A 27119-nucleotide genomic window follows, 5' to 3' on the forward strand; every position below is an offset into this window, starting at 1 on the left:
ACCTTTATCTGATCATACTCTCCTGATAAAAAGTACAAGGCTATATGCACCAGAAATTGATCAGTGATACCAATTTCCATTGCATTCAGTTTGTTAGAAATACTCACTATCTTCAACAAATGTTCACAAACACTACTTGACCTTTCATGTTTGCTGTTGATGAATGCAGAAAGTGATGCACCCACTTCTGCCTTGTCAGATCTCTTAAACTTTTCCTCAATCTTAGCTATATAGTCTTTGGCTAAGTCACAACTGGATATACCACCTCTAATGTGTTCTTCCATTGCATCCTACATAATGAGATTGGTTCTTTCCCACTTAGCAAAATGTTCCCTTTCTTGAGTAGTGCTCCAATCAAGTAAGGCCTATAGCTGAGGAGTCTTGAAGGTAATGTTGAACTCGAGCATTCCCAAGTTCATTTCAATCTGTTACTTCCAAGTGTTGAAATTATTACCATTCAACTTCTCAATGTTAACAAGGTTAAGCATATTAAACCCTGCATCATAAGACATTTAGATTGAAAATTCACAAGTAATATGATCAAGAACTAGTCTTAATTGTCTTGTCACACTTAAACTATGAAACCAATTATACCTTTGGGCAAGAAATTGTCCATAAAGCATATGAATTTCCACTTCATTGCATAGCTAAGAATAAAGAACATAATCTTATGTAATACTACACCTTTAGGCAAGAAGTATCACATAAGCAATTAATTTCATCACTCACTATACATCAATTCATAACAATCCCAGTTAATAAATTTCTTTGGAAATTTCTTAGCTTGTCAATATTATGAATTGCTATTTTAAGTACCTTTGGTGTAAGAATTAAGTGTATTACATGATATCAGTACTCAAAATTCAACACATACATTTGTGATATTGGTATATCATTCTCTGTAATGCACGTTAGTGCATACTTGAATAGAAACGGAAAGTCCATCATTATCATACATTTATATAAACATACATCTATATATATATATAACATATTTAGGTTTGAATGGACTAGGCTCTGATACCACATGTTGGTCCTTTTAGAGATCGAAACCATCAAACCCCTTCTTGTTTATATTTAGTAAATTTTTTCTATGTATGGGCATTAAGTGAACATGCATTAACCCTAATCTCATGTATACAAGGTCGTCAAACCTAACCTGAATTCGTAGCTATGTTCGGCGGTGAATGAATTGATTCTTAAGGGAATGGTTAGCCTTCTCTTCTCTTGTGATCACTTTAGTGTTCTCTGGTTTTCAATGGGACAAACCAAACTGCATAGAACAAAGATAGATCATCGAAAAGAGGGACCAAGCATGTCTATATATGTATTGCAACTGCTTCCTCCCATTAAGTGAGCAGTTGCAATCAATTATCAAGGAAACCCTAACTGCATCATTTTAATTTCAAATTGGTTCCTTATATTTCCCTCCAAATGGTTGTTATCCAATTACAACCCTAAATACGTCTTACTTTATACATAGCTCATATTACTTGTGTTATTGTATGACTTGGTGTTTGATCTTGCTCACCAAGTAAACCTTACATTAATAACCAAGTTTTATACTGATCTTTGAATATGAAATTAAAATGAATAAAATAGCCATGAAAAAATACTGAAAACACATATTATAGTACCAAATTTCATAATAAGATATATAGAATATATTTGTTCACTTAATGAATTTATTCAAAATTAGTTGAAATTGTAAAGTTGTGAATGACAATGAATGATGTATTGGATTACTTATGTTGTAGGCCACTTGTCTATCGAGTTGTTAACAACTTAAGTAATCTGATAGTCCTAATGAAATAAGGATTATGGAGTCTTATCCTTTGCAATTGACCTTAAAAAAATCTGATAGGTTTCACTACAAAGATATAGAATCATGGTGGGACTTAAACACTTAAGTGATAGGGTTTGGTTTTCACAACCAATAATAGGCCGTCAGTGATGAAAACCTTAATGGTATAAATATTATGGTTATGTCCCTGCTTCCATACGCTCAATCTCTCAAAATACACTAAACCATATACACATCAAAGAGATATTTGGAAGTACTGGAAGTAGAAAACAACCTAGTTCTGCAATGGCTTCTTTTTCTTTAAGTAAGTTTCACATAAACTTATATTGCATGCATGCATGCTGTACTTCTTTGCTGCACAAAAACATGGTCTGCGTAATCCTATTTCCTTATTGTTTTGTCATCATATGCATGCTTGTGTATGCATATTATTTTTGTAATCCTTACATGTGGTATCAAAGCCTTCCAATAAGGCTAGGGTTCTCATTAGACCATATAATCAGACTCACAGCACTTATACTAATCACTTTAATGCTTCCGCTGATAATTGGTATATGAAAACCATATTATATATTGTATTTGTACTACTGTGGTTTGTTCAATGTCTCACGGAAGGATATCCTACAAGAAAGCTAAAGAATAACAAGAAGAAATCATGGGATTTATGTGTTATAACACTAAATCCAAGAGTATAGTGTGAATTTTAAACAAAATTACAATGACTAATCTGCTCAAGAGTGTTTAGATAATTGTTTTGATTTATTATTCAAAGAATTTAAAGGTGATTTGCTTGACACTAGTGGATAATAATCTGCTCAAAAGTGTTTATTATTCAAGTCATTCAAGCAACTCAATGTATAGTGATACATGAAATTGACAAGATTGCATTATTCATCTGCTTAAATGTGTTGAAGACATGTAAATTGACCTTGTATTTTATGTATTGGCTATGAAACCTTAATATAAGCAACATCTGTCCAAAAATGATACCATGTTTATATGAAACTGTTGATGGAAAACATTCTGTGAGAGCTTTCCCAATTCTGTTAAGTACTCTAAATTGAAGAAATCCATTGATTGATAAATTTGTGTGCATATGTTTCAGCCCCTCACACGACTTCTCTAAATTTTCAAAACATTGAAACCCTGACTAGTTCCAACTTCAAGATATTGAAAGAGGATGTGCAAATTGTTCTTAGAATGATGGATATAAATTTGGCGATCAAAAAAGACAAGCCTGCAGATCTCACTAACACTAGCACAGCAGACCAAAGGATCAAGTTTGAGGAGTGGGATAGGGTGACCAGGATGTCCTTAATGGTCATGAAGAAAGCCATGACTCATTCAATCAAGGGAGGGATTATGAAACTAGACAATGCTAAAGAGTTCTTGGCTGAAGTGAGAGAAAATTTCAAAGAGTTAGGGAAAGCTAAAACAGGCACCTTGCTTACACAGCTTACCTCCATGAAATTTGATGAGGTTGGTAGTGTAAAAGAACATATTCTCAAGATGGTTGATCTGTTTAAAAAACTGAAGGATCTCGAAGTCCCTATGACTAATTAGTTTCTAGTTCACATGGCTTTCAATTCCTTGCCATCCAAGTATGGACAGTTGAAAGTTTCTTACAATACACAGAAGGAAAATGGGGAATTGACGAGTTGATTTCAATGTGTGCACAAGAAGAAGATAGACTCAAAGGTGACAAGTCAACTGAAGTAAATCTCCTTCAGGCTGCCAAAGTCACATATGATGGTTCATCATTCACTGCTGGTAAGCTGAAGAATAAAGCATTTTCTTCTTCATTTAAAAGTGATAACACCTCTAACAGATCTCACAAACTCAAACCTATGAACATTGAAATTAAAAAAGCAAAGGAATGTTATTTTTGTAAGGAAACATGTCACTTGAGAAAGAACTGTGTTGGTTTCAAAAACTGTCTTTCCAGAAAAGGTAAAACTTTTAATGTTTTTGTGTGTGTTGAGTCTAACTTGGTTTATATTCCACCTGAGAGTTGGTGGTTTGACATTGGATATACCATTCACATCTTTAATTCCTTGCAGGGCTTCTAAAAAACAAATTAGAAAAAACAATGAAGTCTACAATGTCTATGTTAGGACTGAGAGCAAGGTTAATGTTGAGTCAATAAGGAGTGTTCAACTAGTTTTATGTTCTGATTTTATTTTAAAATTGTGTCCAATACTTTATGTGCCTTCCATGAGAAGAAGTTTGATTTCAGCTTCAAAATTCGTAGAGTTTGGTTTATCCTTTGTTGGTGACCAAGAAAGTGTACGTTTTTATGATTAAAATAAATTAAACACCTTGCTGGGATATGCAGTTCTTAATATTGATATGTGGCAAATGAAATGTTCATATATAGATGAGTGTTTTAATGCTCATCATGTTGGTTCCAAGAGAATGCCCATTTCTGAAAAATCTTTCAAGTTATGAAACAAAAGGTTAGGGCACATCTCTAGGGAAAGAATTGTCAAGTTAACCAACCAAAACCTGTTGCCACCACTGGATTTCAATGATTTTAAAGAGTGCACATACTGTTATAAAGGAAAACTAACCAACATAAGAAAGAGTGGATCAAATTGAAGTTAAAACCTGCGTGAAATAATACACACTGACATTTGTGGACCATTTCCAACCAAAACTATACATGAACAGTCATATTTCATAACCTTTAATGATGACTTTCATGATATAGTTATGTCTTTTTTATGTCAGAAAAGTCTAAAGCATTGGAATGTTTTAAGCTTTACAAACTAGAAATTGAAAAACAACTAGAGAAACACATTAAAATTGTAAGATCCAATAGAGATGGTGAGTACTTTGGTAGGTATTTTGAAATTGGACAGCACAAAGGTCCATTTGCAACCTTCCTTCAAGATAATGGCATAGTGGAACAGTACACAACCCTAGGTACCCCCTAACAAAATGGGGTTGCAGAACAAAAAAATAAGACCTTCAAAAGCATGATAAGATCGATGTTTCTCTGGGGTGAAGCACTGAAAACTGCAAATTACATCTTGAATAGGGTACCAAGTAAGTCAGTGGACATAGTGCCCTTTGAAGCATAAACTGGAAGAAGACCGAGCTTCAACCATTTCCATATATGGGGCTGCCAAGCTGAGGCAAGGTTCTATAATCTAGCTGAGAAGAAACTAAATCCCAGAACCACGAGTTGAAGATTCATTGGATATTCTAAGAAGTCCAAAGGGTACAAATTTTATTGTTCTCATGGTCACTCCAGAGTAATGGAGACACACAATGCTAAATTTGTTGAAGAATTGGATAAAGTTCAATTAATTGAAGGTGCGTCAACATGTCCAGAATTTGAAGAATTAGCTATTGATAACAACTTCAATGGTTTCCTTCCTCAACAAGGAACCATGCTATCTATACCTACATATAAACAACTTGTGATTCCCACTGTAGTCTTCAATATTTTAGGCACTGAAACACAAATGCATGTTGCTAATGATATTGCATAAATGTGATCATACACTTTCACTGGATGATCCAATTTCAGATGTTGGCATTACAATGGAAACTGAAACTCAAAGTCAAATTCACGAAAAGACAGTAAGTGTGAGGATATCTCAAAGAGCAAGAAAAGCAGTCATTCTTCCTGATTTTGTATACCTGAATGAAGCTGAGTACAATTTAGGAGATGAAGATGATCACATCACCTACCATTAAGCTATCACTAGCATGAGATCCAAGTTATGGCAGACATCAATGGATGAGGAATCAGAGTCTATGCAGAAGAACCAGGTATAGACTCTAGTTTCAAAGGGAATGGATCGATTATAATGAGGCTTTCTCTCCTGTCTCAACCAAAGACTCTATGAGAGTTATTTTAGCATTCACTGCTTACTTAGACCTGGAACTACACCAAATAGATGTCAAGACTGCGTTTCTAAATGAAGAACTTGAAGAAGACATTTACGTAACTCGGCCACCAGGATTTGTTAAAAGGGGGAATGAGTCAATAGTCTGCAAATTGAACAAGTCTATTTACGGTTTAAAGCAGGCTTCCAAACAATGGAACAAGAAGTTTGATACTGTAATGTCCAAGTTTGGTTTCCAAAAAAACAAGATAGATGAATGTGTCCATTTTAAGATAAGTGGTTCGAAAATCATCTTTTTAGTTTTATATGTTCTACTTGCTAGTTCTGATCTCACCTTGCTGCAAACTACCAAAGACATGTTGGCTACAAGTTTTGACATCAAGGATCTGGGGGAAGCAAAGTTTGTATTAGGCATAGAATCATTCAAGATAGAAACAAAAGAGCTATTGGTCTCTCATAGAGGGTAATATGTTGACAGGATCATTAAAAGATTCAATATGGAGAAATGCGTTGGTGGTGAATTACCAATTGGGAAAGGGGATAAAATGAGCATTGAACAAAGCCCTAAAAATGAGTTAGGGAAAAAGAACATGAAAGACAAGCCTTGTGCATCGCTGATGGGAAGTTTGATGCATGCTCAAATGTGTACAAGACCAGACTTGGCATTTGCAGTTAGTGTACTAGGCGTTTCAAGCAAATCCTGGACCACCTCACTAGATTGTAGCCAAGAAAGTCTTGAGATATCTCGAGAGAACCAGAGATTTCATTCTCACTTATAAACAAGTTGATGTACTTGAGTTGTTGGCTTACACTGACTCGAATTTGGCAGGATATGTTGATGATTGAAGATCAACTAATGGATACATCTTTATACTAGCTGGTGGTGCTGTGTCATGGAAAAGTGCTAAACAAAAATCGATTGCTTCATCAACTATGAAGGCTGAGTTTATTGGACGCTATACTGCAACCAAACAGGAAATCTGGCTTAGAAATATGGTGAGGGGATTAAATATGGTGGACAACATTGAGAAGCCACTTAAGTTGTACTGTGACAATAAGGCAGTAGTGTTTTTCTTGAAGAATAACAAGAGATCACTTACAAACAGACTTATGGATATGAAATACTTGAAGGTAAATGATGAAGTGAAGAAGGAAACTATTGATATTTAACACATAAGCACAGAACTTATGGATGGTGACCCTCTTACAAAGGTCTTACCAGTAGGAGTATTCAAGAAACACATTGATATAGGAATGAGATACTCTTTTGATTCTGTCAATGAATGAGAGTAAGCACTCGATTGATTCTTATGTGATACATTTAATTGTTGGTTATTGTTCTTAGTCAGTTTCTTTCATATTTGAACAATATTTGAGATTATCAGTATGGAAATTTTACAACTGATATATTATTCTTAACAGATTTTTGTACTGAAGCTTGCTTCAATTTGTATTGTGAGCTAATGTTCTAATTATTAGTTCTTGACACCATGACTTTGTTAGCAACAAAGTACTTTAAGTTGAACGTGTATGTGATCTTGGAGTGCATAGAGCAGACCGAGTTGTTCTTTGTTTTCTTTTGTTCTGCATTCGATTCAAAGTGACAGGTTGCTAGGAAAGGTTGCATACTTATGAAGACTAAGTGATCACCATGAGTTCTTATTTGTTAGGATGAATCATTGACATTCAAGTGGGAGAAAGTAAGGCTGTGAATGACAATGAATGATGTATCGAATTACTTATGTTGTAGGCCACTTGTTTATCAAGTTGTTAACAACTTATGTAATCTGATAGTCCAAATGAAATAAGAATTATGAAGTCTTATCCTTTGCACTACAAAGATATAGAATCATGGTGGAACTTAAACACTTAAGTGATAGGGTTTGGTTTTCACAACCAATAATAGGCCGACTGTGATGAAAACCCTAATGGTATAAATATTATGGTTATATCCCTGCTTCCATACGCTTAATCTCTCAAAATACGCTAAACCCTATTCACAATAGAGAGATTCTTTGAAGTACTGGAAGTAGAAGACGATCTAGTTCTGCAATGGCTTCTTCTTCATCAAGTAAGTTTCACGTAAAACTTATATTGCTTGCATGCATGCATGCGTGTTGTGTTAGACTATATATTTCATAAACAACTAAAAACACTAACCTTATAGAATCCATAAATTATGCTTATTTGATAAAGTACTCGAAGTCAACATGGCATGTAGGATAGATGAACCATCTTTGATAGAACCGTGCAGAATAGAGTCAACCATGGACTTCTCCTTCGGCGGAAATCGTATTGGAATCCTACAGAATAATGTGTTAGTTGACCAAAATCTTCTGCACACCCAACACTCATTTATACTCAAACTAATGGTGCGTTCATATGAGTTTTTTGTGTGTTGTGAGCCCTTAGCCTTGTATTTATATGGACTTAACCCTAATGAATCTTTGCATAATAATGTCATTAGGATTCCTTGCAATCCAAGGATAATTGATACACCAAATCTCATTCCAAATAAGATAGAATTAGGAGCCCTTATTCCCCAAGGAAATCTAGAATATATTAACTTTACTTGGGGTACAGGCTATAGCTATTAACTAAATCCTAATCTTATTTATATTCCAAGCATTCCTTAAATTAACTATGTAGACTTATTAACCATTGGATTGTGGTCCAATGTCCAACATTCTCCCACTAGGTCAAACAGTTAATTCAAAAAAGATCTTTAATGGATTTATAAGCAAGATTACTTTATTGGCCAATGAATTTAGTCAACTAATAAGCTTCCTAAATGTTTTGTCAAATGGAGTTTACTTATCTAGAACTATCGAAGACTATGAACTTGTAGTATCCATGAGCTCTTATAATCACTGAAATAAGTTATCCATTCACATGAAACGTACGTCATAGATTTGGAAGTTAAGTGAATCAAAACCTGAATTAAAAGCATCAATTCATTCACTTATTGGTTCTCCTTATCAATCTTTATAAGATTGCCTTATGCTTCCTATAAAGCTCATAAACTATAAAACCAGCTTACTTTTGTGTCTAACAAAACTGATGACACAACTCTTTTGCAGTTTAAGACGTTCATTGCTACTTTATGTGTTCTAAATTACAAAACCTAAGTACAAAACTCGATCCTCCTAGTACTTAGAACGCAACTAAAAAATACATCTTCGCTACTTTATGGAATTCACAACATAAACTAAAGATTAAATCCATACCTTAATGCAGCTTGTGAAGTTTGTTGCTGCCTTATTGTCATGAATCACAAACTAAACTAACTAACAGCCACATAAAACCTTCACAGCTTAGTAAATCATGACAACCTTATATGAATGTGTAATGCCAACTTGGATCCTCATTCGACTAGTCATAACCGGCCACAATTTCAACTATATATATAAGAACTGAAATTTAAACCCACATTCATAAATCAAACAAGTGAGGCACATATCAACATAATTAGCAAAACATCCCTTATGACATAAGCCACACATTTAAATTGTTCCTCCCACTAATCAATTATATCTTATATTGAATGTGAGAAACAAATACCATAACCAAATGCATATAATCATCAAAAAACATGTTATTGCACCTTACACTTAATCATATTATACAACAATGAATATGTTAAGCCAAATTCGTTTAGCAAGTATAACTTCATGTCAATTCTTTGTCATTGCTTCCAAATAATATGTACCAAACAACTTAAAATGCAATTGTCTTTACAAGAACTTAACCAAATAGTATTATGTATGGTACGAGTGTTAAAACTAGAGAATACTGTCATACATGCATACAAATTCAAATACAAATAGTGGATCAATTATAGGATTGAAAATGGACAATCCTAATAAAATCTAGAAAATTTCAATTATAGCATGCATATTTTTTCCACAAACTAGACTTTAAAATTCTAGGGAGAAACAAGCAAATATAAAACTAAGTTTCATACTCACAAACATATATTAGCATAAAAACAACTTATACGGATCTTTAGAACTTAGCATGTGTGACTTAGATTTGTTACTCTGAAAAGCATATAGGTATTTATTTGTACTAGTATAGTATTTCCCAAAATATATTTGTAAAGTAGTATACTATACCAAAAAACCAAGATTCCAGCTTGTGGAATTACATAATTGACGTATAATTGATTTGTCCCAAAACCACATAGACTATAGGAGAGACATTAAATAGAATAAGGAATTGTTCTAGAGCTAAAAGATAGCTCAAATTTTTTGACATATAAGAAAACAATGAAAACTCCAATCTAGACTTTCAACTATGTACAGGTTACTAATAAAATCACCATATAGAGTACACCACCAATAAGCATAAAATTTTCCAGTCTATAAGTAGACATATATATGAACAACATATCCAAATTTCAAGTCATTCTGAGGTCATTCAATCATTCATTTGTTAAACTCAATTGAAATAATGAAAGTAATTTACATTAGTAATATCCAGAATCTCCAAAAAGTAATTTATCAAAAACTTGAACAAGGAAGCCAAGTCAAAACCATATGTTAAAGCAAATTGTGGGTTGCCACATATTCTTAATGCTTATTAACATCCTTAAATTCTCCAAGTTGCCAAAAATTATGCAATAACCTTGAATGATGATAAAACTAATAAGGACGTGTACCTTTCTTTTTTTGGGAATAAAGCATGATAAAATAAATGTTAGTCCATCATATTATGTAGTATTTATGCGATTATGCCATATGTCATTCCCAAGAATTTTATCAACATTCAAACTAAGAACTGAAAGTCAAAATTGAAACACACACACACATATATATATGCCTATTTACATTCCCGAAATTCTATGTGTTGACAAAAATAAAAAAAAGAAACTAATAGGTTTAAAACTTTATAGAACCATGTTACCTTTTGCCGAAATATGTAAAAAAGGTTTGTCATAATGGCATTGAATACATACATATGCCAACTCCAAAAACTTCCAGATCATGACGAATATTCTTAATGCCTTTTTCATAACTTTTTAATTTTAACATCCTAAATTATATGTCCATAACCACAAAGGAGACTCAATTAAGGTAGTTGTGATAAAGCTAATAAACATGTATAAACCCAATGGGATAATGAAATCCAAATAGGATGCAATATTCCTTCAAGTCAAAAGGACAAGTTTTAATATATAGCTATCTCAAATTTCAATATGAAATTTAGGTTAAAACGCAATTCATATTGAAAACCAATTTCTTTTGCCATGAAACATGAATACAGAAATTGAGCAAAATTTAAAACATGTCATGGATTCAAGACATCAACTCTAAGGGTTTACCGAGTAGGTCTTTAGTTGTATTATGACCTGCTCTGATACCAACTGTTAGACTTTATATATTTCATAAACAACTAAAAACACTAACCTTAAAGAATCCATAAATTATGCTTATTTGATAAAGTACTCAAATTCAACATGGCATGTAGGAAAGATGAACCATCTTTGATAGAACCGTGTGAAATAGGCTCAACCATGGACTTCTCCTTCGATGGAAATCATATTGGAATCCTACGGAATAATGTGTTAGTTGACCAAAAGCTTCTGCAAACTCAACACTCCTTTATACTCGAACTAATGGGGCGTTCATATAAGTTTTATGTGTGTTGTGAGTAGGGACCTTAGCCTTGTATTTATATGGACTTAACCCTAATGAACTTTTCTCATAATAATGTCATTAGGATTCCTTGCAGTCCAAGGATAATTGATACACCAAATCTTATTCTAAATAGGATAGAATTAGGAGCCCTTATTCCCCAAGGAAATACGGAATATATTAACTTTATTTGGGGTACAAACTATAGCTATTAACTAAATCCTAATCTTATTTATATTCCAAGCACTCCTTAAATTAACTGTGTAGACCTATTAACCGTTGGATTATGGCCCAACGTCCAACATGTTGTACTTCTTTGCTAGACAAAAACATGGTCTGCTTAATCCTATTTCCTCATTGTTTTGTCATCGTATGCATGCTTGTGCATGCATATTATTTTTGTAATCCTTACAGAAATACCAAACACAACATAAATCGAGAAAGTCATAAATCAGTCTATAACAGAGTAAGTTATATATGATGATAGTAACTTATTCCATAGCTAATTAATATCAAGAAACCATCACGTCTTCTGGAGACAATCGAACAAAGTGATTGAGAACTCTCTAGCTACTTTCCAGCTTGCTGATTTTCATAAATTGCACGCTCCAGCTGTGAGTGAAAGAAAAGCAGAATATCAGAAGATTGTACTTATTTTCGATCATATGGCAACATGTTTCTCTAAGTATCATTGTAAAAATCACACACACACACACACACACACACACACACACACACACAAACGTTCTCTATATATCTGTTTATGCGATAGATACAAGCCGAGAAAAGATCAAATAAGTTAACAATTATATGACTAGTACCTCAGCAATGCGATTCAGATGTGGCTTCACGACATAATATTCACTCTTGAGATTATCAAGAAGCATCAGGCACCTACAAACACAACACTTAGACAAGATTTGTACAAAAGGTCTTTCGATATGCTAGATTTTGTTTTTTTGGTCGAAATCTTCGATATGCTAGATTAAGCACGTGTACATATACACACATAAATAATTTGAATTTACCATGGTTTTGAAAGGAAGAGAGAGAGAGAGAGAGAGAGAGAGAGAGCTTAATCGCCTAAGAGACGAAGGTGCTATATTTCATTCAAAATAATTAAAAAAGAATTTAAAATTTTTGTTGGTTATGGAAATTACAAACATGTTTTAGTTTCTTCAAAAACTTTGATATATATGTAGCAATACATGATTAATTAAGAAGTGATTAATTTGAGTGGGTTTGATTCTGTGGATGCATGCTAATTAAGTTGTTAATGTTAATTAGCGGCTTAATTGATGACCTGTGTATAAATATTGTGAGGCAACAAATTAAGGAACTTACTCTTCTTTGTTTTGTGCAGCACTTGCATCTGAGAGCTCTTGTGCGACATTGGCCAACCGAGCACAACCCAAACTATAATATCCCACATTTAACCCATCAATTTTAGTTCTTTGAGTGTGATCAAAGCAAAAGATAATTATATGATGTACAACAGAAAAATACAAAGATGACCAAAATTGAAGTTTTAAAATCATGATAAATAAATTATCCGCAGATGCATGGCAAAATATTTTTTGGAGAAATTAAGTTTTCATCCTTCTTTTTGCTACTCCATTGATTAAAATCCTATTCATTTTCAATTTTTTATCAAGTTCCTTGGGTATTAATACATCATTAATTATTTCAATAATAAAATATTTTTTATTTCTAAATATATTCATTTAATGTTAAAAATGTTACAATTAGTATATTTATATTTATGACTAAATTTTTTATCATATATTTTTAGTTTTAGTTTGTACCCATTTTTAATTTGCAACCCTTTTTTTAATTTGTACCAATTTTCTTTTCAATTTTAATTTGTAACCATATATTAATTTCTTTTTGTGCCCATATTTTTTAAAGTTTTATTTGTATTTGTACCCATATTTTTTTTTAAATTTATTTGTACCCATTTTTTATTTTGCCAAATGTACCCATGCTAATTATATGTACCCATTCATGTAATTTTTTCAAATTTTTAATCTTAAAACGTACTCATTCTTAAATATACCAATTTGTTATATGTAAAATGTACCATTTTTTTTATATAAAATCTATTCAATTTTTTTCTAATCCATTTTTACACTTATATGGATACATTCTTTTTTCTTTGATTCTAAAATGTATCCATGTCAAGTTTAAATGAAGAAATTTATTAATGCTATTAAGCCTAATATCTTTTTTTTTTTTGTGATTTTGAAGAATGTACCCATGTTTTGATACAATAATTTTTTGGTTAATTTTGATGAATGTACCCATGTTTATACACACACACACACACACAATAGTATATTTATATTTTAATATTTTAATCCCACAAATTATGGTTTTTTTTATTTAAAATCTCATTTATATAAACAACTAAAATTTTTAATTTTTAATTTAAAAAATATAGTAACGTACATAGAAACAAATTTTCACATTAATTTCAGAGACTTCGATCAAAAATTAAAAACTAACAAGGTTTCAATCAAAGAATATTCATAATTATGGACCACATCCTAAGTCTCCCATATTTTTATTTAGTTTACTCGTGCTGAAAACTTTGCTATGAGCTTCTAAGCACAAAAAAATAAAAACTAAAAAGCCTTCAGTGGAGACTATCACTTGAATAAATAAATTTTTTTTTAAATTAATGCTTTGTGATTCAGTTTAGATCTTAGACACTAAATATCATTTTCACAAGCATATTATTTAAGAACGCGCGCACACACGTAGCACAAAAAATAGCTTCATGTTTATGAAATTATTAGTAATCAATTACGTACCTCGCGGCACTTCCCTTGTTCCTGTAGCAGAGATGACCCACTCGGGAATAGTTGACATCAGCCTCACTCCTAAAATTGAAGCTTCTCCAATCAATAATAGTATATATAGACATATTTTAAATTTATAGTATTAAGGGAAGGGGTTCGAACTATTACAATAATTTAGAAGATTGAGAGTTTTAAACCCAAAACATATGTGTTAAAAACGAATATTCTATCCATTAGGATATTGGAACACATACATATATATACATGTATATATAAATGAAGAAAATAGTGAAGGAAATACAGATTTGTTGTGAGCTCCGCTATGATTTCTTCAATTCTAGTAAAGAACGGACTGATGAGATTTTTCAAAAGGTGAGGATTATTTTCGTCTTGTAACGATTTCACTTCGTCAATATAGTCGTCCAAAATGCCCTGCAGAACATGGTTAATAATGTCTAAAAATTAATCAATACTAGCAACCTCTATTATGCATGTGTTTAGGTAGAAGAATTTTTTTGCAGTATAGAATAAGTGCGACAAAAATAAGAAGTAACAGAGAAAGTGAGTATAAAATTTAAAATTAAATTACTATAATGTGCATTTAATCCTCTTTGATTTCAGGATATAATGTAACTTCTTTCGTATTATATATGACGAATTTGATATCAAATTAGGTTGCTCATTATCTGACTTAGCCGAACTTCCCCTTCCTTTAGTGTAAAATATATCCTTGTATTTAAATTTAAAAGAATAACTTAAATAAAAATAAATCAATAAATAAATAAATAACTCTATATTATATGACTGAAATAAGCTACTATGACCAACTGAAATGAGCTACGATGACCAAATCACCATCTTCAGTCAATTAAGAGAAAACCCTTCAAATTAATGATTCGAGAAGAGAAATTATTCAATATAAAATAAGCAAAACAAATTAACCGAACAAAAAAAGGGTGTGAAGTGAATAAACTTACTTGGTCTTTCAAGGAGCTGATTAGTTCTTTGAGCTGTTGCTCAGCCATTTTCCAAGGTGATAGAGAAACAGTAAGACGAAAGGGAAGGCAATTTCTGCAATTAAGGAGATTAATGCTCTACTCTCAAATAATTAAGAGAATACATGCTGTGAGTGTTGTTTTCATGCTAGTTTCTTCATACGAATTCTAAGAGTGGTCAATTAGGATAGTAGAGTGAGTTTTGCATGTCTTTGGTTTTCTTTTCATGAGCCTCACGCTGGTCTTCCTATTTTCCTGGCTACTTTCTTCATGTTTTGACCAACTAAAATTATCAAGTAGGATGTTAATGGACCGGTTCCAATGAAAACCCGGTGGAGGGACGGATTCGTGACACCATTTTTTTATACTATTTTTTACACACATGTTTGTGGGGCCACTTCATAATGTCTTCAACGCTCCAAACCGTCTATCTTTTAGATTTTTCCTAAAAATTTATGTCTACAAAAAAATAACCCAAATCTGAAATTATATGACATTTGGATTAAGAGTTTCTTTGTAGAACCATATTCACCAATTTTTTCACTACAAATGGATGTCTTATAATAGTTTTAGATTTGTTTAATTCGTCTATTTTTCCACCACAAATGAATGTTTTAATGGTTGTAATGTATTTCAACGATCTGAATTGTTTATATAATGATTTTAAATAAATCGTGTAGAATCACCCTGCAGAGCTTAGAATTTTAGGTTTTAATCTCGAATTGGTTAAATACTTGGACGCTCAATTCTGTAGCTACCCGCCCATGAGTTTTAGACACCGTCCAAAATTTTAACTTCATAACATAAAATGACCATTGATGCCAAATAATTTCATGGTTTTTTCATAACCATTTGACTATTGATGCCAAATAATTTATTGTTTTTCATAACACAATCTCATATGATAGTCATTTCATATCATGGTATATAAATTATTTAATACTATATTTTTATGTGAGGAGCATTCAAGAGTGGGTAATGTTAGGGAGACTATATTTTTAATTGACAAGTTTATTTTTTATTGATGACACATAATTTAGTTTACAAATTTAGGCTACAAATTTGGTCTACCTAATAGTGTTCAAGAATATGTGCTTGATGGTTTATGTATAAAAACCGTTAAATACCAGATCATATAGGTTGTTTTAGGCATATTGGTCCTATTTGTCATTTTTAGAATGTTATTTTCCTTGGATGGTTTGGACTAATGTATCATGTTGGTATTTATTTTATAGACTGCATCCTAGCCAATTGGGGAGGACTTGGTCCTTTAACCGATTAGAGGTTTTAACCATTTGGTGGCAAATTCGGATTAAACCACTGCAAAAAATAAAATAAAATAAAATATGCTTACCAGACGAAAGGATTTTGTCCGGCACAAGAAGATTTCGTCGCCTAATATTTTGTATAACGAAAGTCCTCAAAGATATGTAGAGTTTCTGATGATGTTGCATCTAAGCATGGACAACCCCGCATTCGTGGCCGCTCCAAGTCAAGAACTAATCGTCGTCGCCCAAGTACCAGGGGAGCTTTTATCCGTAGAGCGCTTTAGTTGATAAGGTCGACATTGAAAAAGACGTAATAATTTCTACTTCTCCGGTATATAACTCTCGGGATGTGGACCCTTCGCCTCAAACGACTGGTGCGGATGCGTCATTTATCGAACAAGCTCTCATGGTGAAACCTACAACGGTGCAACTGCAAGCTATCCATCCGACTAAGAATATGATTTTCGCTGATTAGGTAGCGGGTGAATTAAATGATTTAGTTTATTCTGAAGCTCCTCCAAGTTTTAATCCTAAGACAATTTCGAAAGCTTGCAAGGACTCTCAAGTTGTGATAGATATGGTTGACTTAGAGATCCTTTCAAAACCAACAGATGCAGGTTCTGTCTCTTCTGCGTTCACTCTGGTGGTTTCATCATATGTGGCTGATGATGGTTTCACTTTGGGTGTTAAAATAGTTGCTTCGGGTTCACGCTCCAGTGAGGGTGCGTATTTCTGATGATGCCACTCGTCGGGTGTTAAAAAGTTGGCTTCAATTCATGACGGTTCAAATCTTTTGGATGATCTGGTGCTATTCAAGATCACATTGTGTCTCATTACAAAAGTTTGTTTTTTTCAAGTGATGATACAGTAAATTCTGGGATTGTTGAAAGAGTAATTTCTCCTTGGTGATGGCGGAGAAGAATATTTCTTTGCTTAGGGTGCCCATCTTAATGAGATATTTTCAATGGTACAAAGTATGGATCCTTCTAGCTCTCCTCTAGGCCAGATGGGTTTAATTGTTGCTTCTTTGCTTCTTATTGGAGTATTGTTGGTGCAAATGTGGTTTTGGCTATTCAGAGTTCCTCTTCATTTTGATTCTAATTTGGTGGTTCTTAATCCTAATATTCCAAGTGCAGATTCAGTTTCACAACTCCGTCCTAATACTTTAGCCAACTTTGTTTTCAAAATAATCACTCATCCTCACTTATAGAATGAGGCCAATTGCACCCAATTCTTACTTTTGAATGCATGAATATTTTACATAAAAGATGTGTGGAGGGTAATGTTGTCCTAAAGTTAGACATTAGGAAAGTTTTTGACCTTTTAGACTGGTCTTTTTAGTTACGGGTTCTGTTAATTGGGTTGAGGAGTTTCTTCATTCTACAGACACACCTTTCTTTTTATATCAATGTGCAAGTTTCAGGCTTTTTCTATTACTCTAGATGAAATTGGTACCAGGTGAAATATCTTGTATATAAAAAATTATAATCCGCTAGGTTGGCTAGTCAAGCCCGCTAGTCAACTAAAATAGATTTGTTAGTCAATAAATCGAGGATTCAATTACCAATTTCAATGCCCAAAAACTATCCTAGTTATTAAGGTTGTAGTTCGTTGCAAGTTGTTAATGTGTCAAATGGGCAAGATTGTGAGCACATACCAATTTAATGATCAATAGATATATGTAGCATCACTAGTAAAAAAAAAAACACTTTGTGCGACGTAGGTACTTTCGTCGCGCAAAGTAAAAAATCGTTGCCTAAGGGTTTGAGCGACGCAACCTTCGTCGCGCGTTAATCGTCGCGCAAAGTCTGAGACGCTAGGGTTTGCGCGACGATCCACGGCGTGCGTCGCGCAAAGTGGGTTTGCGCGACCAACTGAGTGCGTCGCGCAAATCCACTTTGCACGACCCACTTTGTGCGTCGCGCAAACTCACTTTGCGCGACGCACTCCGTTGGACGCTCAAACCCACTTTGCACTACCACTTTTGTGCGTCACGCAAACCCACTTTGCGCGACTAATGGAGTAGGTCGCGCAAACCCACGTTGCGCGACCCACTTTGTGCGTCGCGCAAACCTACTTTGCACAACCAACGAGTGCGTCACGCAAACCCACTTTGCACGACGTACGCATGAGTCACGCAAAGTGGGTTTGCGCGACGGAGCCATACGTCGTGCAAAGTGATTGGTCGTGCAAAGTGGGGAGTAGTTTTGGTCAAACTTTTTTTTTTTTTAATTTTTGATAAATATTGTAATTAAATTTGAAAGAATAATTAATTAACCAAGCAAAAGTATTTAATTATAAAATATATGAAAATGTACATACAAGATCCGAACAAAAAAGAAAAAACTAAAAGTGAACTAGGTTTAATACATCAAGCTACTAGGTATCAGCAGGGCGAGGTGGCTCTGAGGTCGAAGGTGGACCAAGATAAAGTGCTGGTAGTGAGATTTGAAGGCCGGACATCTGTATGGCTTGTACAAGGTCTCTCCACGCCCCGGCATATGACCTCATCTCCTCGCCCTGGGCCCTCAGCTGCTCCTTCATCTGCTCGCCCTGGGCCTTTAGGGTTGTCACTTCCTCCTTCAATGCATCTACCTCTGCGTTTGATCTGGAAAAAGAGGCACCCGTTTCACGAATCTGTGCTTTCCCCATACACTGAACAACCTTGCCACGACGACGACCTAAGTTCTAATCCAGGACATCAGTCATGATCTGAAAACCTACATCCTCAGGTATCGTGACGTCCTCGATCGGGGTCTCCGGGGGAAGCTGCGATGTTGCTTCTTAGAGAACAGAAGTGCTCTTTTCCACAATAGTAGCCTATAATAATAAAGAAAAAACATATAATGTTTAATAACAAAATATAAATAATATTTGAATGATTCATACATATAAGAATAATAATAATTACATATACTTACATGAAACTGCTCAGTAATCTCCTGACCAGGTCGAACGTAAACGTCCTTGAACATGTCGATTGCTGGGAACTTAGAACCCTCCTGAAGAAAAAAAACAGTAAGAAAATTTTATTAATCAATAATAATAATAAATTGTATAAAATTTCAAAGTTAATATACTTTTACCTGACGTCGTGTCTGAAGCCTATACGAAAAGGGCTTCAAACCGGAATGGTGGAGAAGTGTCTTTGACTCACGAGCTTTTTGGCCAGCAACAGATTTCTTCTGTTAAACACACAGGTCTACATGTTAGTGCAACTATTTGAAATAAATTAATAAAAAAAGCTTAAAAAATTACTAAAACAATAATAAATTATTATTAAAATATTATGTACATACCACAAATTTTGGGTCCGTAAAATGTTTGCAGAGCCACTCCCAATCATCTGGCCGGTCCTTTAACTCGCTTGGAACATGTAGGCGAGCAATCTCTGGATCATCCCATCGCTTAAAAAACGTGTGAAAAGTGCTCTTCCAATTTTTGTACCGGTTTGCTAAGGTCTCCTCTAAGTAGTTCATGACCTCAAGGGATATGTCCTCAAGATCATAAATGACCTACGAATATGAAAAACAATAAAATAATAGTAAGAAATTTAATAATATTAAGATAATATATTTTGGTTTTTAATATTTGTAAACAAAATTAAAAAAATGATAAAGGCTAAAAATTAATATACTAACCGACAACTCGTGTCGCACCATTCTCTTCGTCTCCTCGGGAATTTCTGCCCAAGACTCCCACTGAAAAGGACAATTGTCTCGAATAACAACACCACAGCTACTAGCAATGAAGCTATGTTGCTGTGAGGTAGCTGCTCCACGATGTTGCGCGTCATACGCAATCTTGATCTTGGAGGCGGCCTGTCGTGCGCTCTGTGACTGCTTCAGCATTCGACTAGGTCCTCTGGTGTTTTTTTTAGCTGGCCAAAAATACTTAAATGGTGAAATCCCAAAACTTAAATTTGTAAAAAAAAATTCGACACAACCTTCCGTAATAGTATAGCATTTTCCAAAACCTTAAAATAATAAAATAACATTAATTCACAACCAGCAACAGATTTTCACAATCCAGCAAATTTTCACCATCATAAAAATAATAGTTTTAAAATGAAAAAAAAATACAGCGTAGTGAGAATTAGAAAAAACTACCTGGATAGGAGGCCTCACACTCGACTCTGGATTCCGAAGAAGTGTGATCAGAAGGTTCCGGCTCACGGCGCCGTCGATGAGGCTGCCGTGCACTGAGCTGCTCAACTGACACTGATGACGTCAATGATACGGGCACCTGGGACGCCGTAGGAGTGGCCTCAGCAAAGGGTGTAGGCTCGCTAATCAATGGAGCACTCACGGCTGGAGCCGTAGATGCTAATAATGCAGGAGGTGCATTGGTCACACTCCGACGACGAGTGATCAACTGCAACATCTATACACTTATTCAACCATAAAAATATAACATTAGAAACTAATCCTACAACATTTTTCTTAAATGCAACAGATAATGTTGTGGGTTTCATGACAAGGTAAATGCAACAGAAAAACTCACATCAAGCTTTCAAGAAGGATTATAACCCTGGAGCATCAATATTTCTCTTACAGTTTTCAACCTTATCATATTTCTCAAATGCAATTGTGATCCTAGAAAAGGAAAATGCGATTGTAACTATACAATGTATTAACTAAGCACAATGTAGGAAACCAAGAAACGATGGGGTACATATTCAAATAACCTATAACTGAAAGTATTTTTAAAGTACTTTTGGAACTCAAAATCAATTTCATCAAAAACACTTTCAGTCATTTTAAAAGTACTTTCAAACGATCCCTAAAATTGTACCTTGATTCACATTTGCTTTATTTGATCCAAAGCTAAAAAATAAACAGAATGTGAATAAAGATTAGCGTGTAGACATGATTTCCCCAACTATTAACCTTTGACTGTTTTTTTCTTTGTCAATGAAGCTGGAGGTTTTCGAACTTGAGATCTCTTCAACTAGGCATTTGTTGTCTTTAGTGATCCAAAAAAATTTGTGACAGACCTAAACATGTATTAAATCGAAGCGACTAGTATTGGAAGGAAAAGTAACATTAAATTAAAACTAATCACATATAACCCTTGTATTATCTAGCTAGGTTGATTAGTACCCAATTAATCACCTTTTGACAACAAAATTTATTGACATCTCGATAAAGAAAAAGACATGTCAGGTGTGTCCCTTGCTGTGGCTCCTAGATCAGAGCCCGACACAACCACTACAGCCCCTGGATCCAAACCCCAAGACAAACATATTTTAAAAACTGTGTGTTTTGTGAGAAATGGGAAATGATAAAACTGGAAGATATATGAGAGTCCAATCTAACTTAAACATCAAAACTAACATTTCAAATTCATCACCATTTCCATCACAAGCATCAGCTTTCAAATCTGACCTTACGGAGAGTCAATGCGTCAATACATGCACCACCCACTTGGTCCATTAGAGAAAAATGATATGCAAAAAGAAATGGGATGGCCCAAAATCATGCGAAACCTATTCATATCCATTTCAAAACTGTTTTCCCATGACAGAAAGAGGACGACATAATTCTCAAATGCAAACTACTTAACAATAAACTCATTATGGTGTCAATGCCGTAAGTGGGTGTATATGCTGGTGGTGCATTTGCCAAGCATGTAAATGGACAACAATAATCCAACTCAATCAAAGCTGTTGAGGCATTTCAATATGACAAGAGTGTTGAGGCATTTCAATATGACAGAGTGTTGCACATCAGCATGTAAATAAAAAATACAACATCAACTCATGACGTGACTGTTGAACATCATCTATGTGAGAAATACATTCAATATGACAGAGTGTTGCCTTGACGATGCAAACCCCATGACACAAAGTTTTTCAAGATTTGCGGCATTGACAAATAAATAGTTTGATAACTCTATATCTTTCACAGTTGTTCTTAAAGTCTTTAATTCAGGAGCAAATATGTTGAAATTCATTGCATCTCTTCCGAAAAATGGATGTATATCCAAATCTTCAAGAACAAGGGAGTTACAGAAAAGCTTTTCCAATGAGGTATCACCTAATACAAGATCTATAATAACATGAAGCAACTTGAGACTTGGGAAACAACAACGCAATGTAGCAGGAAACCCAAAAATTTCACTAAAAAGCCCAATTATATTTGGAAGCTTAGTCATTATATATTCGTAGCAAACCAAGCTCAAATTCATGAGTAGAGTGCAAAATGAGGAGTATACAAATTCACATTCATACCACGCCAAAAGGAATGATAATTCATAATTCTGATATTCGAAAAAATTCACACTAAGCCCATGCAAAACCATGTGTATTGATCATGCCAAGCCAAATTGAAATAAGTTCATAATGTCTTAGTCAATGAACATTAGTAACTAGGGACCAAATACTAATTTTTCCTTTATTCAATTCAAAGATTACAAAAATAGAGTAGTGAAATAAGTTCATAATGTCTTAGTCAATGAACATTAGTAACTAGGGACCAAATACTAATTTTTCCTTTATTCAATTCAATGATTAGGTATCAAAGAAATTAAAGTTTTCTGGCTTGCCGTAGAACCCTGGTTATGCAAGGACAGTTAACAAGCGGGTTGGAATGGAAGGTACTAGCTCCGTATTTGCTCTTAATATGCAGTGGTGTTTCAAGGTTCCTACCCAATGGTTTGTATTTTGGAATTGGGATTCTGGGGAATGCCAGGAGACGCAGAAGAGGGTGCCCAAACCTTTGAATATGTTGTGGGATCAATCATGGGATGTTGTTTCATGTGGTCTGTATTGCAGCTACACAGCAACACCCAAAAAGTTTTTTTATGGCTTTTATCGTGCTGTACATGACACTGTTTATATCTTTCATTTATGTTTTCATTGTAAGGGAAGCCTAGAACTCATAGTTGTTATCAGTCTTCTATGCTTTGTTGAAATGTGAAAACCATGAAGTAAAGTGTGTTATGATTGAGGAGTCCAAAAGTCATAGAACCCTAGGTTCATTACGAACTCTTATCTCTAGCAAGTATAAGCTTCTTTCAAGGATTGTGGTGCAATCTAACCGTAGGTGCGATTCCTAGAATCCCCGCTAGTCTGATGCTAGTGTTCTCTACCTTTTCGCTATGGTTGCTTGTCCTACATCATTGTGTTTTTGCCTAGCAAATTTCGTAGTGTTTCTTGGTTTGCACGTACTGTGTATCGTATGTGCTACAGTACTGAATATGATGGTCAAATCTGGCTGAACAGTTTAGTAAAGTATGGTTATGTAGCAGTTTAGGGTAATGGTTATTTTGGCATGCAGCTATGCACACGTTGGATGCAACTTAAGTTGTGCAGTTGATGGGATTTGCTTTTCTCTTTCTGAAATGGGAATGACTCCTCTCCGCGCCACTCCCATTCCGGGTTAGTAAACATATCGTTGGGTTCGTGGGAGTTATCTGGACTTTTGTGCGAATACCGCACGATGTGGTGAAAGACATGATAATCAGTAACGGTAATTTATCGCTATCCATTATGAGCAGCAAGCACAATTGCAAACATGCCAAACAAGACTATGTAACCTAAAGAAGCAATAAATTTGATATCCAATCAGGAACTTTCAATCAACACAACCACCACCCCAGAAGCAAAACCAAGCAATTTATCAGTACTTACAAACTACACTCCGCCAGTACACCCTCTCATCATCAGACCGCTGTGCAGCTCCAGAGACCTCCCCAGCTACCGTGGCAACAGAGCAGTTCTATCTTAATCCCTTGCGATTCTACCACCGTGCACCCCTGAGCACCAGCATACTCCTCATCTTGCATAACCAGGGTTCTACGGCAAGCCAGAAAACTTTAATTTCTTTGATACCTAATAATTTAGCACAAACAAGTTAATAAAAATCCCTACACCAAAATAATCAAATCCCTACACCAAAATAATATAAAGCTTCAGCTGCCTCTCAATCCATGTTTCGCAAAGACACAACATCAAAAATAAATGTTATACTTTCTTTTATACCTTTTACCTAAAAAATGCTGGGAAGATGGTAAAAGTTTGGACACAAAAGTTCAACATCTCTAGTATAGTGAAACAAATTTCATTACTGAAAGAAACATTTACCCCCATGTGAAAACGATAACAGCTTTTGCAATCGAAAAAAAGAAAGAAAATGACAATGGCTTCCTGATGACAACAGCTTTAACAGAAGAATCATGATACATCAAAGGAAGGAAGTTAATATCCGAGATAACATACCCCTTAGTTTTCCTAGCAGTACTTACGAGGGCTCGCCAAGCAGTCAGAGAAGCAAAAGGAATGGCACTAGCTTCCTAGAATCACATAGTAAGATAAAGCCAAATTGAGTTGCCACACAACAATAACAGGAATGAGAAGTTAAAAACTCTCATCTACATAACATCTCACCATGAATTCCTAACATCTCACCATTGTTGTCAATTCTTTCATGAATTCCTAATAACAGAAATCATGAAAGAATTGATAATAATGGGTGTAGAAACAGAAAAAAAAAAAAAAAATCAACAAAGGATTCGATATTTCCTCTTATTGCTATATGTCCATTTCCACAAAGCAACGTGCTGCTTAATAATTGTAGCTTGATTAACTCTAAGTTCCATGAACATTTCCTCCAGCAGCAACAACCCATAATCAGAGTATATCCTAAAGTTAGATTGAGCATGTGTGATGGTTCAATTACAATATTTGACAAGGAAAGCTAAACACTTAAGACTATACTTTACACAAGAAGGGTCTGCTAAGGAGATCCGTTTTCCCTCTTTAATCATGTATCATCGATGAGGTTCTTAGTCGTGGTTTAACTTTGTTAGTCTCTTCTAGGAATTTGGTGCTTATGCATGCCCATCGTGGTCTGTTTATCGTTTCACACGTTTTTTTTTTTTTTTTTTTTTTTTTGCAAATGATATTATGATTTTCTTACGAGGAACTCGTTGCAATCTTCGTCATCTCATGTGCTTTATTGTTGAATATGGACTCAACTCAAGTCAACTAATTAATGAATCTAAATCTTTAGTGTTTGTGGGTAAATATGCTCATCAAACATATAGGTTTATTACGAAACTACTTGGAATTGGCTTAGGTTCTTTTCCTTTTAAATTTAGGGTTTCTAATCTTTTAGGTTTGTTCCCTGTGTAGTTACTTTCAAGACATTACAAATATGCTTTCTCAAGTAGGGCATCTTCACCTTATCACTTCTGTCATTCAAAGCATTCTCATTTATAGCTTCTAGGTTTACGCTTAGTTGCGTGTTCTCCTAATTACAACGTTAGGTGGAGAATTTTTTCTAGTTAGCAAATCCTAATTCTCATGGTGTTCCTCTTGTCTCCTGCATGTATGTTGTCGTCCAAAGACTCTCGGAGGTTTAGGGTTGAAATATTTGTCAGTTATGAATCGCTCTCTTTTTGTGAAACATTGCTGGGATATGCTTAAATCGCCTTTTTTTTATGGCAGTTTTTATGCGCGCCCATTTCATGCATAGAGGTTTGATTCCTTTATTCACATAGAAAAATTCTTTCATTTGGCTTGGTCTTAAGAAGATTATTCCCATAATCTCGCCGAATTTGACATGGGTCCTTGAAGAGGGTTCACAAATTTCTTTTTGGTCAAATAATTAGTTAGGTAGGCTTTTAGTATCACATCTTGAGATTCCTAATGCTCCAGCTCATACTATTAATGCTCATATATGTAACTTACTTCCTAATGTGGTGGCTTCAATTGATGTTACTCATCTTCCTTTACAAGCATCCACAGATTCGTTGTGTTAGTCAAGCTCTTTATCTTGCCTTCTTTCAATTAGAGAGGCTTATTCTCATTTGCTTAGTTTTGACAACTAGGTACCTTGGGGGAAGATAATTTGGTCTCATCGAATTAAGCCTCACAAAAGTCTCCTTGTTTGGAAGGTGTTACAGGGACGCCTTTTCATAGATAGGCCTGGCCCAGGCCCAGTGCCACTAAGGCAACTGTCTAGGTCCCAAAAATGAAAGGGGCACCCAAAAAAAAAACCGAGTAACTAGGTAAAATAAGTAAATAAATAATATGACCTAGAGGGCAAGGCCCAATTTGACAAAAGATGGAAAAAAAGGCCCAGGTTTTGGGCATTACAAAAAAAATAAATAAATAAAAGAATTCTTGATTAATTAAATTATTTCATTTCATTTCAAACCCAATTTTTAGGTTCAATTTTATCAATTTTTATATGTTAGACTATGTGTTAGTGTTTTTATAATATATAATATGTGTTGGAATGATAATTTTGATAGGAAATTTTTGTTATATCATGTGTAGGTAATTTTTGCAAACAAATTATCGAAGTCATGTCTTTTAGGAAACAACTCGTTGGTAATATGAAAAGAAAAAAAAGGCAAAGGATAATAAAATTGCCAAAAGTTTAAGAGGATTTCTTAATAAATTTTTCTCTACTAAGAATGAATTGGTTGAAAATTTGAGAGAAAATGATGTTGGTGAAGAGTCACAAAATATTGTTGGGGAGTCTCATAATCATGAAATTGGTGGTTATGTGGAGAAAGATGTTAATGAAGAGTCTCAGACCATGAAAATGGTGGTAATTTAGAAGAAAATGTTGGTGATGAGTCTCAATACCATGAAAATGGTAGTGATTTAGATCAAAATGTTGGTGATGAGTCTCAAGACCACGAAAATGCTAGTAATATAGATTTAAATGTTGATGATGATCATATTGGTGTAGAGGAAAATATTGTTGATGATGATGATCATGTCTTAAAGTAAAATCTTTTTTT

At 34.3% G+C, this 27119-nt stretch overlaps 1 protein-coding gene across 1 annotated transcript; it reads right to left on the minus strand.

Annotated features, from left to right (window-relative positions):
* Positions 1 to 19289: 19289 nt before the first annotated feature.
* LOC125479518 lies at positions 19290 to 20238 on the minus strand. The gene is made up of 3 exons (XM_048588966.1): positions 20003 to 20238; positions 19661 to 19876; positions 19290 to 19546 (listed from the first exon to the last, which is right to left on the minus strand). The coding sequence occupies exons 1-3, from the start codon at positions 20210 to 20212 to the stop codon at positions 19433 to 19435; spliced, it is 540 nt and encodes a 179-aa protein (XP_048444923.1). The 5' UTR covers positions 20213 to 20238; the 3' UTR covers positions 19290 to 19432.
* Between the last annotated feature and the right edge of the window lie 6881 nt (positions 20239 to 27119).

The sequence above is a fragment of a genome, unplaced genomic scaffold (genome assembly GCF_019419815.1).
Source record: "Pyrus x bretschneideri cultivar Hongxiangsu unplaced genomic scaffold, Pyrus_bretschneideri_v1 Contig29, whole genome shotgun sequence".
NCBI lineage: Eukaryota > Viridiplantae > Streptophyta > Magnoliopsida > Rosales > Rosaceae > Pyrus > Pyrus x bretschneideri.

Excerpts from the sequence above, each read along its gene's own strand:
- LOC125479518 (XM_048588966.1), bottom strand. The coding sequence starts at position 20,212 with ATGCTGAAGCAGTCACAGAGCGCACGACAGGCCGCCTCCAAGATCAAG. Across the intron at positions 19,877-20,002 it reads TGGTGCGACACGAGTTGTCG|GTCATTTATGATCTTGAGGA; the intron begins GTTAGTATATTA and ends TCATATTCGTAG. Across the intron at positions 19,547-19,660 it reads TTACGGACCCAAAATTTGTG|AAGAAATCTGTTGCTGGCCA; the intron begins GTATGTACATAA and ends TGTGTTTAACAG.